Source organism: Etheostoma cragini, chromosome 23, assembly GCF_013103735.1.
Source record: "Etheostoma cragini isolate CJK2018 chromosome 23, CSU_Ecrag_1.0, whole genome shotgun sequence".
In the NCBI taxonomy this organism is placed as follows: Eukaryota; Metazoa; Chordata; class Actinopteri; order Perciformes; family Percidae; genus Etheostoma; species Etheostoma cragini.
Window position 1 is genome coordinate 3376768 of NC_048429.1, and position 16401 is coordinate 3393168.

At 43.0% G+C, this 16401-nt stretch overlaps 1 protein-coding gene across 3 annotated transcripts; it reads left to right on the forward strand.

The window, feature by feature from the left end:
- Positions 1-210: 210 nt before the first annotated feature.
- vezt (vezatin, adherens junctions transmembrane protein) lies at positions 211-13840 on the forward strand. Of its 3 annotated transcripts, none has more exons than XM_034863825.1 (12): positions 211-478; positions 2005-2142; positions 6809-6898; positions 7026-7210; positions 7917-8195; positions 9838-9996; positions 10784-10931; positions 11235-11590; positions 12111-12304; positions 12544-12650; positions 12825-13032; positions 13249-13840. In XM_034863825.1, the coding sequence occupies exons 1-12, from the start codon at positions 443-445 to the stop codon at positions 13797-13799; spliced, it is 2451 nt and encodes an 816-aa protein (XP_034719716.1). In that variant the 5' UTR covers positions 211-442; the 3' UTR covers positions 13800-13840. The 3 variants fall into 3 exon arrangements, with proteins under 3 accessions (XP_034719716.1, XP_034719717.1, XP_034719718.1); XM_034863826.1 differs by having other exon boundaries at positions 9850-9996; XM_034863827.1 differs by lacking the exon at positions 211-478 and adding an exon at positions 801-948.
- The last annotated feature ends 2561 nt before the right edge of the window (positions 13841-16401 follow it).

Here is a 16401-nt window from a genome sequence, read left to right on the forward strand (position 1 = left end):
TATATCGTGTATGTGTTGTTGTTATACGACATAAGGTACAGAAGTATGCATTCACATATGTTCAACTGTAGATTTTCAGTAAATAAATAAAAAGTAAAAAAAGGCTACTGTTTGCTGTGATTCTAATTCACAAAATTAAAAGGTGCGTTTTATTTTGAAGGCAATTTCCGGTATGTTTCTCGCTAACCTTACACGCTTTTCTTGCCTAGCTTTCCAAACGGTATGAACACTGCCTTTCGCGCCCAGCGGAGGAGCTCTAACTGGCACAAACTTGCTTGTTAGCGAGCAAGTGGAGGTTGAAGACGAGCATTATGGGAATTGTAGTTTATCGACGTTTTTAGCAACCGGCTAACTACCAACTTCTCAACGGCTGGTTGTTCCTCACTACTGTCGCCTACAACTTCAGAATGCAGAACGGGCTGTGGATAGATGGCGGAGAGCAATGACTGAGGAGTTTGATGAAGATGTGGTATTTGAGGTTTGTATTACGGCCGCCATTTGTTTATTTTTTTAGTCGAAACTTACGGATGCTTTGTCATACCTTTCGAGTTCTGAGGTAAACGTAGACGATGGGTTCCCGATTCATTAACGGCAGCTTAGCTCTATGGCTCACACAGATAGCTTAACAAGCTAGTAGGCATGCGAGCTTCACATAAGCAGCTGTTTGCCCTGTTGCCATTCATTTGCAATACAAAACAAATCCACATATTTGGCTGACTGCTAACTGCTTTTCCGCCAAGGAGCTTTGGTGGTCATGAGAGGGAGCTGAGCTGTGCGAGTGTGCGCATTGTTGTTGGTGTTTCATCATAAGCTACTAGATTGGGAGAGAGGTGGGGTGGGGATGACCAGATCCAATGCGTCTGTTCTGAATAAAAAATCATTGACGCACACGAAGCTCCGTCTGGATGGTGACAACATGAGCTGCTGCGACTTCGTGTGACAATGCATGTGAGTAGCATTTAATTGTTCTGCTGCTATCTAGGCATATAACGTATTATGGTGGGCCATTTACATTAAACTGAGGTGCAGCTGTGCTGAGGCACCAGAACACAGCAAAGATGCTAAGTAATGTTTTCCCAGCAGCTGGGGGAGAACTGGGTCAGACATCTTTTGGACATATTCTGGCATGGGATGTCCTCCTCTCTGCTTATTTCGTGGCTGATTTGATTCTGAGCGTTCTTTGTTTAGGGTAAGAAACATCATCACCTGTGTTTATCCCTCTATGAGTAGATAGGATTATTGCATGATGACTTGTGCTTAGATTTAGTCCAGTTTCCATGGTGCAATCAGAGGCTCCAAAGACAGTCCTGGCATCTGTATGAGTGATTTACAGATTCATATGTGAAGGCACTTAGCTTTACAACATTCCCGCCAGAACAGAAAAGCAAGCTGCATGGAGGAGATATGGGGGATGTGGAATGAAAGAGTCAAAGATCACGCCAATGTTGCGGGTCTGGGGAGATGCTGGTGCCGTTGATGGTGAGAGTGGGATTGTTGATTTTGCTGAGTGTGGATTTGGACCCCCTGTGGAGGATTTCTGTTTAATCTCTGCTGAGTTTGAGGAAGTTGTGTTGCATCCAGGTTTTAATAGCTGACAGACAGGAGTTGATGTGGGAGAGGGGAGGATTGTGGGGGGATTTGGTAGATCTGGGTGCCGTCGGCGTAGCAGTGGAAGTCCAGGTTGAAGTGGTGGAGTATCTGAGCGAGGGGGAGGATGTAGATGATGAAGAGGAGGGGGCCGAGTACAGAGCCTTGGGGAACACCTTGTAATTCAGTGAGGTGCCTTAACTTCAACTGATGAATCCTGAGGGAAGGTAGACTGGCTTGACAATTCACCTCCCTTGCTTTTCAGAGTCAGGACACCTTTGGATTTACTCTGGAGAAAAACTAGAGCAGAGTTCTCCCTCTATCCTTCCATCTGGCAATATTGAATGTCTTGCCCCCCCACCCCCTCCTTCTCATCCATCATTCTATTGCTCAATCAGTCTATCTTTCTCTTTGCAGAACTCCCCTCTTTTCCAGTACCTGCATGATTTAGGGCACACAGACTTCGAGGCATGTCCAACAGCATCACTGGACGATGAATATGGCGAACAAGAGGGAGACCTCACCACTCCTGACAAAGATCCACGGAAAACTTCTGTGAGTTCCTTCCATCCTTGACACAAATATCCCACATGCCTGTCCTCTCCTAAAGGCATTTTCATCTTCCTCAACTGACCAACTAGTTGAACAGATTTATTTAATTTTGTCTCTTTTATCTCCACTTTAACATTATTTTCCCCAAGGGGAAATTTATATTGCAGCCAAGTCAAAGATATGCATAAACATAAAACCTGGTGCACACCCAGCCATCAGCATCCGCCCAATCATGAAATAATTAAAACAACAACCAGAGGGCTCTAATCTTAAAATAAAGGGCTAATAAAAGACTAACATGGTGTTCAGGTTGTGTAGAAATGTACCTGTTCTGCCATTTTCTGGAGAAAAGGTTATTATTTTGACCAATGATAAATAGCTGTAATTATTTATTTATTATTTATCTGACATGGCCAGTGGACATGACTGTAAATATGCCAAAGCGACATTTTACATCCATAGTCCCTGAAAAATTGTTATACAGTCAACCTGAAATATATCAAAGTTTACTCTTAATCCATTCAAATTTACACATCACAAAGATGTCAGACAAGACAAAGGTAACACTTCTAAATTGCTTGTTTTGTCCAACCAACAGTTCAAAATCCATAATATATATATATATATATATATATATATACTTTTTACATGATGGAACTTTCTTTTAACAATTAGGCTATTAGTCAATTAATCTTTAAATGTTGATACTATGTTAATTATTTAAACCATTTTGATGTAATGTAAAAATGCAGAATATTATTCAAATGGATTTGCTTGTTTTCTCTGTTGGGTTTCATTGTGATTGTAATGATCTTTGGTTGTGGACGGTAAGTTGGACAAAACAAGACATTACATGATGCAACAAGGCAGTTTTACTTTTTTCTGACTTTTTCATAGAGACCAAACAATTAAAGAAGATGGTCTGCATATTAATCAATAATTAAAATACAGATTATTTGCATCTTTAGATTAATCAAGACCCCATCAGGTTGAGGGGGTAGGCCGAAAGGCCGTTTAAGGCGGGCGCAGAGGGCGTTCGCATGTCGACACAGATGGGTCTGGGGGGGTACGCAGTCGATTCGATGCAGAACCATAAAACAGCCTTTACTCCATCACTATTCCAACAGTCTGCATGCCTGACCCGGGGCGGTGTGTGTCTGTCTACGCGTGTCTGTCACAGAAAGTAATTAATTTGACTATTGACTTTAAACAGTGACACATATTGGCAAACAATCACCCTCAGACCGTTATGTGCACTGGTTTTCTTTGCTTCACTTTAATCAGACAAAGCATGGCAACAAGGCTAACACACACACACACACACACCGCAGATTCCTTTTCTGCATCTCTCTCCTGCTGTTGTCCCGATTTTAGACGAGATAGTCTAAATGTGATTACGGCGACCACACTCTGCTCTCCTCTGATGTAATTCCTGAACATCCTCCTTAGAAATTGTTTGCGTTTTGTTGCTATTCATACATATGTATACTTGTTTTTGGATCAGTGTGCACTTCACCTCTGCAATCAAAGGAACTTGTGGAATTTGAGTTCCACTTGCATTAATCTTTATTGATGACTGACTTTTCCTGGGAAGCTTCAGGATCAGATGACTCTGCCTCGCCTCGTTCTCCCTCTCTTAGTTCGACGGGAAACAGTTTTGTGTTTGTTTTTCGTTCAGGATCTTTCCGTACGTGTCATGCTTCCTCTCTGGTGCGCTGTTGTTCTAAGAAGTTAAGGAGGATGAGGGATTCAGATGAGATAGGAAAGCTTTTGGGTCATCCCTGTGAGTCCAGTTTCCTGGAGCTCAGATAGAGTCGGAGCCGCGTCAAAACGCCTCGTTCACATGGACACTTTTTTTTTTTTTTTTTTATTACCTTTAAAAGGTCTTTCTAAACACAGCTCACATACACATTTGTGGTATGTGCTGTATACGTGAATGTCCTTGACCTGAAATGCTAATCATTTGGATGTCATGTCAATAAATTTGTATGTGGAAGTACCCTGGAAATCCAGAGTTCTCACGAGAGCACAGTGTGCTCAGCAAGTTACTCTGGCATCAAGTAATGCTGCTCATTAACTACACCCTTGTAGCAGAGCTGCCCCAATCACATCGGTGTATCTGATATAGGCGGGGCCAGAGGCGAGCTAAACAGAGTACAACATTTTAATCTACCAGTTTATATTCCCTCAAAACACTTCATGCTTTACTTATAGATTTGTTTAAGGTCCCATGGCATGACAATTTCACTTTGAGTTTATTTAACTTTAATACGAGTTCCCCAGCCTGCCTATGGTCCCCTGTGGCTAGAACGCTGATAGGTGTAAACGGAGTCCTGGGTATCCTGCTCTGTCTTTGAGAAAATAAAAGCTCAAATGGACCGATCTGGAATCCTGCCCCTTATGAGATCATAAGAGGCAATGTTAACTCCCCTTTCTCTCCTTTGGGCGCCCAGAGAATTCGGCCCACCCATGAGAGAGAGACGTCATGGCTTTCAAACGAGCAAAGTGGCAGTTGGTTAAGGCCACACCCCTCTCTCCTCCTAAAAAGCTACAGACTGGCACATACTAAGGAAAGCTCATTGTGGGACTGGGGCTGAATTTTAGGAAAAAGACTTCAGATATGGTATTAGGGGACCACTGAGGTCTATATAAAAGCATCCAAAGAGCACCATGTCATGGAAACTTTAAATATGCAGTTATCTGTGCTGTGTGTGTGTGTGTCCATCCACTGACGTAGTAGCGATCAGTCCAGTGTCTGGAAGCTGGAGCATTTTCTGCATGACACCAGGAGCAGGAACGGACTGTGGCAGGATGTCATACAGTAGTGAGAGTGCAGGCCTCTGTGAGTTAATCTGTGCATGGTTTACATCATCTCTGTGGTAGGATTAGTCGCTTTGATACTACAGAGAAGACGGAAAAGGGGCTGTGGCCTACTTGGAGGCTGATGACTGTTGTGCAAATGTCCCAGTGCTGAAACTCAATCTCAAATAAGTAATCAATACTACTGCGGCCACTGGAATAATAACACTTGTGCTTCACCCCACAGAATGGGGTCAGCGCACAGGCTGGCCAGTCTGAATCCATAACCCCTGCCTGGAGCGCACACACACACGCCACAGGATGTTTTGGATGCTGGTTTCTCCAGGATTATCATGTGTCTTTTATCAGTTTTTCTTTCTTCTTTCTTTCTTTCTTTTATCAGAAATGACATCACAGTACGCAAGGGTCACCGGGGGCCCTGAAAGTCAACAGCAGGCCAATACAAAAAGTCATTTAAACTGAACGGGTCCCGGGGACCTGAAGGACAACACAAGGGTTAAAATGAGTCCCAACACTCTAAGCAGATTAGTTAGAATAATAGATCCCATTCATGATTAGACTATTACACAGTTAGGGATTTTTATAGGTTATTTAGCTCTTCACTTCACTATTTAGCAGAAACACTGCTCTGCATTGAAATGTCAACACACTTTAAAATGTTGGGCACTATGTCACTCTGGTTGGGATTGTCTCAGACCGTGTACTGTGCGAGTCCACGTTGCAGAGACTTCTTAGAAGCAAGAAATAAAACAGAAGTGTGTATTTGTTTCTGTGTAGTGTCTCCATTGAAAGGCGTACAAACTTGTTTCTTTTTCTATTACCAAAGCTGAGCTTCTTCTTCATCTGTCAACTGGGTATTTTCAGAGAATAAAAGCTTTAGTTTTATTGTTGCAGAAAATGTAAAAATGTAGTTATAACACCAAAATGGAAATTTAACAAATCTATGTGGTTTTTGTGCCACAGCCGAGCTATATAAGGACCTGGAGTGTTTTTTTACAAACACACATAGCACTTATTGTTGTTGCCTCAAAGAGTTTGTCTCCTTGGAAACTCCTTTTTTGTGTGTGTGTGTGTGTGTGTGTGTGTGTGTGTGTGTGTGTGTGTGTGTGTGTGTGTGTGTGTGTACACATTGTAAGTTGTAAAAAAAACTGATCTGTAGTGAAAAGAATGCAAGTCACTTGTGTTGTCTTGGGTCAAATTTGGCCAAAAATAAAATGCAACACTAAAATATATATTGATGATCACTACTTTCATGGTCTACCTGGGTCAAAATCTGTGATAATACAATATCATATGTTCCTTTGATCTTACTATTTATTAATACTAGAATATTGACAAATTTTACCCAAAGATTTGGCATCATTCTGTGTAAATGAGGTGCAATGATCATACATTCCAAACAGAAGCGTAAAAACGAGTAGGCTAATGGTAATAACTTGGAATCAAGTTGGTAGAAGAAGACGTAAAACAGAAATGGGGAATAATTACAGGCTACTTCATGCTTTATAACAGGCAAACCAAGCCAGGTCAATTTTGGTTGATGGAAGACAATACAAGGGTTAAGATGTCTCTTGTGTAAATCTGCCTGTGTGTCCCATTCCACACTTCAATCGGCCAGACAGTCAACAATTTGGTGTGTGTATGTGCAGTTGATATTTATTAGCTGTGTGAATCATTGGAAATAAAGCCAAGCTAAAGGAAGCATACCAAAATGTCATTTGGTATTTTAATCTGGAATATATTTCACTTATTTTGTGGGCTAAAATAATGGAAAGCCCCGAATAAAACTGGAACAGAGTCGTTACTTAAATAACTGATTTATCACCTTTTCCCTGTCTGTGATGTGCAGGGAGGACGCTTCTGGAGACTGGCTGAAGCGTTGTGGAGATGGAGTCCGATTCACCAGGCGGCTGCATCTCATAAGCTGGGCCAGCAGCTGGTAGGTAGAATGGGAAGACGGAAAGGAATGCTGGCACTGAAACCAGCAACTTCACTCTTGTTTTACATTTAAAGGCATCTCTTTGTTTTATGCACTTTTCTTTAATGTGTTTGTCTTTCTCTTGTAGGACCGTGTCTTTGGCCAGTACTCTGTGAAGTGCATTCTGGACCAAGACGTGCTACTGCAGGAGGATGTGGAGCTGATCGAGCTATTAGACCCGAGTCTGCTCACCCTCGGCTCGTCCGTCTCTGGCTCATCCAGCCGATCGAGCACCCTGCCCAGACCAAGCCTCATAGCCAAGCCCTCCCTATGGTACATTGTTAGGGGAAAAATACATAAAGACCACAGTGGATGGGCTAGGCAAGAGAATATAATGCATTCCAATACAACCCCAGTACAAACTGAAACTATGGCCTTGACAACAATAGTAAAATTAAACATTTAGTAAACTATCATAGTTTTTGGAAGGAAAGGCTCTTAAAGGTCATGTATTGCAGGGAGAACATTTTGGATCGTGTGATATTGTGGAGTGTTCCACTTAGTCCATCCAATCTATATTTGATTTGATTTGATTTTATTAGGATCCCCATTAACTGATACATAACATCAGCTACTCTTCCGGAGGTCCATATTTTGGGTATATAACTTTTGACATTATTAGTTAGGGTAAGCGCTGAAGTTTTCAACAAAGACCTGCAAAAAGAGCACCTTCTGACAAGACAAGAAAATTGAATTTGACAAAACACAGATGCAAAAGACTAGTATCTATATCTACAGCATTACTAATATAACAATAAAATATTTTCATTTAATGGTGTAAAATGAACAGCAGAACTTATATCAATTTAATATATGTATTTGTTACAGCTTTGGTATTCTTGGGATGCTACAAAGATGACAAAGTTTAAAAAAACTAAGTTATGAATTGATTCTAATAGTGTCTTATTGAAGGGAGACTCCTGGCATGTAGTGTTGCAGTTTCATCTAACCTGTATACTCACCTGTTGTCCACACTCAGGGACATGACGGGGCTGCTCGGCCTGGCTGCAGTGCTAGTGGGTCTCTGCTCTGAGGGCCTGTGGTCTTTGGCGGCAGCGCCGTGGGGCCTGGCTCTGCTGGGCTGGCTTGGACTGAGGGGAGTCATGCTGTGGAGGAGGGGCCGCATGCAGAGAGCCGTCCACACACAGGCCACGCAGATCCAGACTCTGGTCCACAACAGCAAGACTCTGACCGGGCTGTCTCGTAAAGCTCTGCGCCTGGTGCAGGAGACGGAGGTCATCTCCAGAGGGTTCACCCTGTAAGTGTGCTTTTTTTATGTTTACCTACATGCATATCACCCAATCTCAGAACCTTCATGTGCATTTCCTGTCATGTCTCCTACTGTCACTGCTTGGTTCAAACCTCCTCCGTTGATTCACTCTTTTTTTGGCGATGTCTTATTTAAGTTACATCCTCTCAGGTAGTGTGTCTGTAGGTGTTTTATTATTTATGTCAGCTCTTGTTTTAGACACCATTTGTCTCTGTCTGTGTGTATAGCTTTAGCATTGTCTATAAAAGCACATACTTTAATCACTTGAAGCTACTTTGTGTAAGAATTTCTCCCATCTAAAGGTGAAATTGTATATGACATCCAACTGAATATTATATTCTAGCCCCTCCCTTTCCGATCACATTGTAAATCCCAAGGTGGCCGTATTATTCCAAGAAGTACGACTTCATCCATGCGTGTTCCTTCCAGTGCAATAAAAGATTAATGTTTTCGTTATTTTGGTTCCATTTCATTGCTAGCATCAGCTATCAGGTTCCCAAACAAATGCCAGCTAACGTTAGTAAAGTATCAGCGTGATCCTCCATCTTAAAAAGGCTGATAAATCTGCGAGCAGGCGTGAGTAATCTCCCCCTGGCGTTTGCCGCGGGGCCACTGGGTAAAAGCGCGACACGCGGAGGTATGTCCCTCTTTGGCTAATGTATTTAAAGATGGAGGCGCAACATAGCTCATATGTATTCTGAATGGCAGATTCTATGCTTATGAGAATACTTCGTTAGTTGATGGAAGTAATTACGAATGAATGAATGAGCTCATACTTGTGAAAGAACAATTAGGCTTTTGCTAAGAATCAACTCAAAATATTACCCAATGGAGCTTTAACCCTTGTGTTAGAAAAGCAGAAATTAGGAATTATTTAGACTAAAATTAAAGGAATGTATGTTGATGGATAATCAAAGGGTGGATTATGTCAACTTTTACTCAAAACTATTTTAAAACACTTCATAAAATTGAATAAGACGCCCCAAAATTAATGAAAGTAGAGATTTGTACTTTCTAAAAAGTGTTGTGTGGAATCAATCATGTTATTTTGGGTAGTTTAAAAGAACATTGATATTGGAAAACGGGTCAATTTGAAAGAAAATATGTAGCCATTGCCAGCAGCCAGTTAGCTTAGCTTAGCATAAAGACAGGAAATGGGAACATTGCTAGCCTGAATCTGAAAGGCCTACCAGACGGTCCTAGTAGTTTTTGTACGAACTAAACAAACAAGATATAGGACTTTAATTATTGAGCTTTGAAAGGGTGCTGGTACATGGATTTTGTTACATTTGGACAGATCCATTCTAGCTGTTTGACCCTGTTACCAGTCTTTGTGCTCAGCGTAGCTAACCAGCTGCACACAGACATGAGTGCTCACGATTTTGTCATGTAACTCCTGGTAAAAAAGGGATTTAAGAGTATTTCCTAAACTATTCCTTTATTAACACATCATATTGTCTTGTTCATCACAACGCCATTGTGTTTTCTACACCCCTGTGTCAGCGCTCATTGTCTGAGTTTGTTGGTTAGTTTTGTGTGTCGTCTTTAGTCATGTGGTGTTCAGTGTTGCGTGTTGCCCCCCTGCCTCTTTGGGACGTCTCCACAGTTGTATCACATTTCACTTGTCAAGTTTGCTCGACAGGGTGAGTGCGGCCAACTCCTTTAGCAGGGCGGGGCCGGGGGCGGTGCCACGAGGCCAGCAGCTGATCGGACTGAGGAAGGCCCTGTACCGGGCGCTCCGGACGGCCTTCAGAGCGTCTCGTAGAGCCACCTGTCACATGCTCAAGGCATATCCTTTAACTTGAGATAAAGACTTAATAACAAAAAAATGTGTGTTCTTATTTTGGAACTCCTTGCTAGTGACACAGCGGGTAAGGGATTGGCGTTATTAGTATAAAGCAGACTGCTAAAACTCATACCCTTTTGTGATAAACTGTCAGATGCACATACATTAACCAGGGCAGCAGTTTCCAGATTACATTATGTGCTTACATAATTGCAAAAGGGTTGTTTAATGTTTTCTTAGTTAGTTTTTTAAAATGATATCAGATTAGTAAACAAAATGAGCATTTGGAACATTGGATGAATGGTCGCTGATAATGGGAAATGTAGATATTGCATTAAAGATCAGCCACCCACCCAGATCAGCTGGTATCCTGTGTATAATGGAGTGAAATGGAAATTTGTAAGTGACCCCAAACTTTTGACCGGTAGTGTGTGTGTGTGTGTGTGTGTGTGTATATATATATATATACACACACACACACACAAATATACATATGTGTATATATATAGAATTGTGTGTGTGTGTGTGTGTGTGTGTGAAGAGGGAAAATGTCATTGGTTTCTGTTTTTTTGAGGTTAACAGCTATTGCTCAGCATGAAGAGAATGTTGATTGAGGTTGGAAATCCCCTGACTTCTTTTGCTTATTCAGTTGATGACGATTTGTAGACTCTTGTAGGCATTAACATGCTATTTGAAATAGGAAAATACCCAGCATAAATCTATAATTATGGGAGTTAATCTTTTTATGAAGCACAAAGAAGTGTGATGTGTCCTTAACCCCCCCCTCAACGTTCCCTCTGAACTCTGAGATCGATAACGTGACCAACTATGTGTCTGCGGTGCCTCTGAAGGAACTGGGACTCGGCCTGGGGATCGAACACCTGGGTGACGAGCAGGCTCAGGAGCTGACCGATGACTACAGCCTGCCTGCCCTGAAGGTAAGGCTCTTTCCCCCTCTTTCCTGGCTTGACTAAGCTAACCGACTGCTACATCATAGTGGTAATGATCTTCTCAGATACCTCTCAACAAGAACCGGAAGAATCTTATAATCTTAATCTACTTTATCCACTTCTCTGCTGCTAGTCATGAATTGATCTAATTTTGGTTCTTGAATTAAAAGGACTTAAACAAGCAACGATTGACAGCTGAAAGAGCCAAAGAAAAGGAATGGTCCTGGTTCTGTGATGAGGGCTTAGAAGCATACATGTTGTTCAGCAGATGTTTGTTGTTTTGCCCTGTAGGTGCTGTTCCAGCTGTGGGTGGGACAAAGCTCTGAATGTTTCCGTCGACTTGCTCTTCTCCTGTCACACCGAAGAACAGAAGAGCCAGAAGAGGGCGAACCCAGCGAAGACACCACCCCACCTCCTCCCCCGCTGCACCGCTCCATCGCCGCTGTGACCGAGCCCCTCCACCACGCTCTGGGCAGCTGCCTCTGCGAAGTGCAGCGCAGCTACGACTTCCACCGACACTTTGAGACCCATGCTAGGACGACAGGCTCTGACAGGACGGGGAGAGCGAGGGAGAAATGCCGAGAGCTCAACACCCTGCACACCTCTATCCGAAGCCTGCAGCTGCACCTCAAGGCCCTGCTCAGCGAGTGAGACACACACACACACACACACACACACACACATACACATATATATACTCAATCACTCACTCACTCACTCACTCACTCATAATCCTGACTGCCCTCATTCTACACTTCCCATAAGAGGAGATGATACTTTAATGACCAGTGAGAGGAAATTGGGTCATTCCACCAGCAAAGCAGTATTAGTACAAAGTAAAGAAATGTGAATTACAAATCGTACACCTCTACTATGGAAGTTTAATAGTTCTTAAAAGTTTATAGTACTTACCACACATTGACTCCCTAACAACAATTTTTTTTTTAAAACAGCAAGTAATCACAATCCTAGTTTGTAAATGAGAACTTACATTTTGATGCTCTTTTCCCCCGTTTATGTTTGGATGTCATGTTTGTGAAACTTAACATTTAGATATAAACCTAATTTAAAGCAGCCAAGTCTAGCACTCTGTTCACCTGTATCGTAAAAGTTGCCTAACTGTCAATATCAACATTCCTCCTCCTCTTCTGTTTTTGATATCGACAGGATGATCATCCTGGAGGACGACCTGGAGAAGCTGATGGTGTCCAAGGAACCGGCGGAGTTGACATTCGAGGGCTACCAGGACCTCAGTGACCGCTTGCACCAGCTGCAGCCTCACATGCAGGCCAGCACCGGCTGCTGGGAGGACACCATCTGCCAGGTGGAGCGCATGCTGAGACGGGCCAACGCCTGTCCAGGTGAGCTGGTTCCAACACAAACATGGCTGTTCATTAAATATAACAGTGACATCACCGTTAGTAGTATATTAGTTTCCATATTTACACAGGGCTTATTTTTAGCGCCAGCTTCCTCCTTCCTTTACCATGACTCAAGACTATTAACAGTTGGTGGAAGTGGCTCCTTCGCAATGTTGGACAAGAAACAGACCAGCCAGAGAATGACAGTCGGTTTGCAGTAACGCACACCATCTCTGCAGGTTATGCTGAGGGTCCGGAGCAGTGTGGTACTCCTGAAACCGAGATTCCTGCTCCTCCTCCATCCTACCCGTTGATCTTGGACAGAGACCCTGTGCCAGAAGAGCAGGTAAGAAGTAATGGCCACTTGACATCTCGCATTGTCAGTTTACGCCGATATTTCTTCTCCACAGTCAAGACTTATGTCCCTATTATGTGGCCTTTAAAACTACCATGAAACAGTCATTCTCCATCCTGATCTGTTTCCCTGTTGTCAACCTCCCCTGCTGTTTCTTTGGACCAGGAGTGGGAGGCCTACGTGTCTGACTCAGAATCCGACGGTGAAGGCAGAGGGTCTTGGTCTGACATCTTGTCACCGGAGGAACGGGAGCGGCAGCGCCGGGAGAGGGAGGAGTCCCGTCGCGTCCTGTCGGAGCTCAAAGCCGTGCTGGGCTTCCGTGCGTCAGAGGGGGAGAGGATGAAGAGGAAGCAGCTGCTTTTCAACGACCAAGGTCTGTGCTGACCCCATGTCACCTCTCTCCTGTGGTCATTTATAGATGAGGACATTAGAGTTTGACTGGTGGTGATTTTTTGCTGGTATTGTTAATATTCTTGAATTGAGTCTGGGACTGACTTGCCCATATGAGATTTCTAATCCAAGGTTAAAACTGGAAATCAATATATGAGTTCAACCCTAAGTAATATATATTTCCTCTTCTGTCGTGCAGCTGCTGTGACACCTTCAGCTCCCAGTGAGAGTTTGGATCCTGCCACAAACCCGTCAGACGCTCCGACTTCTCTGGGATCTATAGAAAGTGGCGTCAAAGAAGGAAACCACTTTCCAGAGTGCTCGGCAGGAAACAAAGGGGAGGAAGGGGAAGGAAAAGATGGCCGGGTGAGGCCTGATCCCTTCGCAGAGCCGGTGACGGAGTTCAGCTGTGGTTTGGAGGAGAAGGAAGGGGATTTGGGAGGAACGTCGGTGTGTACCAGAGGAGGAGGCGGAGCGGCTGAGCTCCACCAGTACGACGGTGTCCTGGAGGAGGGCCAGAACGGTCTGGACTGCTTCTTAAAGCCTAAAGTCCCTGCCGTCACTGTGATGGACAGACTGACGGAGCTCCACGGCCCAGAGGCTCTCAGCTTCAGCTCCGCCCTCGCCGCTCAGGTGGCGGCACGCTCGCACTCGCTCATCGCCATGGAGGAGCAGACGTTTGGCGATGATGATGAGGAGGAGGACGAAGAGGAGGGCGACTGTCAAACCCTTGAAAAGGACTTGAATTAAAAAACCCGCTGCTTTAACCTAGCACTGAGCAGAGACTGTATATATGTCTGATTGTCTTGGTGTCTTCTACCGATGGGTCCGTGTTACATCTTAACTGTTTCTTGTGTGGATGCATTTTCAAACTTACACCACTCTGTCGGTACCTGATCTGTGCTCCCTGCACGATCTGCCTCGCACATGCGCAGATGATAATCTTGTTTTACGAGGAGTTACGGCACAGCACGATCTGTTCCACGCTTCCGGTCATAGTTGTAGCGGTCTGCCGTTAGCCTCCACCAGGAGGCTAATGTTATTTTAGCTAACAGCTAATTCCACTAACCACTAGCTGACAGCTTGATTCCGTCTAAAATAACGTTAACTCAAACTAAACACTGGGAAAAGCAGGCTACAGCTAAATTAAGACTTTACAGTAATAACTATAAAGCCAAATTAGCTGTTAGCTTAACTAACGTTAGCTCCCCGGTGGGGGCTTAGGCTAACGGCGTGGAACAGATTGTGCTGTGTCGTAAACCCTCTGCGCATGCGCAAACATCTTGCAGCACAGATCGGGTACCGACACTCTGTCGATACCCATCCGTCCATTTTTCTGTACATTACCCACAATTCTTACTGCTCTTTTGCTGTTAAAACTCAGGTACCAGAACCACTAAAACATGACCTTATAGTGTCAGACCCGTAGACCAAACTGTCTGCAGAAACCTGGTGACATCAACACAGTGTGTATTGGTCAGTCGTTCAGTATGTCTGGAAACAAAGATTGTAGGAAACATCGGATTTATACATAAAACAGAATGTGTAATGATGTGATCCGATTCTTTGAGAGAAAAAAATGACAGTTTCTTAAAAATACTTTTAGGACGTTGTGCGCTGGGGGAGTTGAAAGGTTATAAGAGCAATATTCTGAGAAAGAATGGTGCTTCTCTGTGTTGAGGCAGAAGGCAAAGTTAGATGCAAACAGCTGTGTGGCTGATTTTAAAATCCTCTTATGCGACAAATTTCTAGCTTATCTTGGAGCTTTATGAAACATCCAGAAATAAAAGGAAAGCGAGTATGCCACAGTGTAAAAATGCTCTGTTAAAAGTAACAGTATTGCATTTAGAATTCAACTGAACCTAAACATGGTCAACAAAATGGAGTTAAAGTGTAAAAAAAGTACTCTTAAAGCATAATAGCCCTTTTCAGAGTATTTATTAAACAAAGCGAAGTTTTTTTGTTTTTGTTTTTGGATTTCCGGTGCTTAAATTGGTCTTATGTACAGCACTTGGGTAAATAATATTTCCACTACTGCAGTTGGTATGAATGTTTCAGGTGAAAAACTACAGTCTAGAAGGCAAGTTCATGCGAGTCACGCTAGGTTTGAGATGGAGCTCCTCAACAAAAGGAAGTAGAATGCTATTTTTACTATCAGCTCTTTATTTTTGTCTGGCCCTTTCTGCGATCCATCTCCCTACTTACCGTCTGACTGGACACAATGGCGGTCGGACACATAGCCGACATCCACAATCCTATTTCGAATACAACACTGTTGTATCAAACTGGGAGGAAAGATCAGAAAGACTTGTTTATGACTCTACACTTTATGGACTGAACTGTGTGCTGCTGTGAGGTTTTTAAATCAAATAGCTGTACGGGTATAGTAATAAAAAAAAGTTGTATTTCTCTCTTGTGAGGGCAATGTATAACTTTATGCTTCTTATTAAGTTGCCATAAGTCTGACAGTCCCAGTGTATGTCCCACCCACCTCATCTTCCCAGTCTTTCTTGTCACCATGTCTGCCTTCCTGCACCCTCTCTCTGGGTGAGATCGACCCCCCTCCTGCATTTTCCAACTTGAAATAAAATACCATTCTGGAAGTGTTCAATGTATCCTGAAGTCTTTTGTGGCGCTCGTGTTTCAGAGGCTCTCACGGCACGGGTAGAGAAACAGGTTTGGTGAGTTACTTGATATGTTTTGTGAGATTTTGCATTTGTCTCACCCACAACAGCTGGTGCTCCAGTTTACAGCCATTCCTGGCTATGGCGAGTCACACACAGACCTGGTGAAGTGGACTAAAGACTTAACATATAAGTGCCCCTGTCTTGGGATTTAATACACTTAAGAAGGGAAACCCCATATTTCAGTAACTCTACCTCTTCACATGTTAGCCATTTAAACCACCAGATAAGGATTTGACTCCAACAAACGCAACAAATACTGAAACTGTCTCATGTGCAACTGTGCATCAAGTGGCATAAATGCTTTCTAAATATAAAGCACCACACAATTGTATTAGTGACGTTATTTTTTATTAGATTGCTAACTGTTACAGGTTCGCCCCCTAGTGGTCAATTATGTGACTGGCACTTTCTTCGGGCAATAAAGCAGGATTTTTGATGCATATAGTTTTTTGTGAAAATTAACTTAAAACCATAAATGATGCTACGGACTGTTTTAGTGTTTAGTTTGATTGTTTTGGCTCACAGATCACACCTTTATTATTTTTTTTAGCCTAGCAAATGTTACCCTTTTTATGTTTGATGATATGATTTTCATCATATTTTATTATGTGCAGTTTATCAGTTTATGCCTCACCCACTCCTCATTTGGCTCACGCAGTGCACGA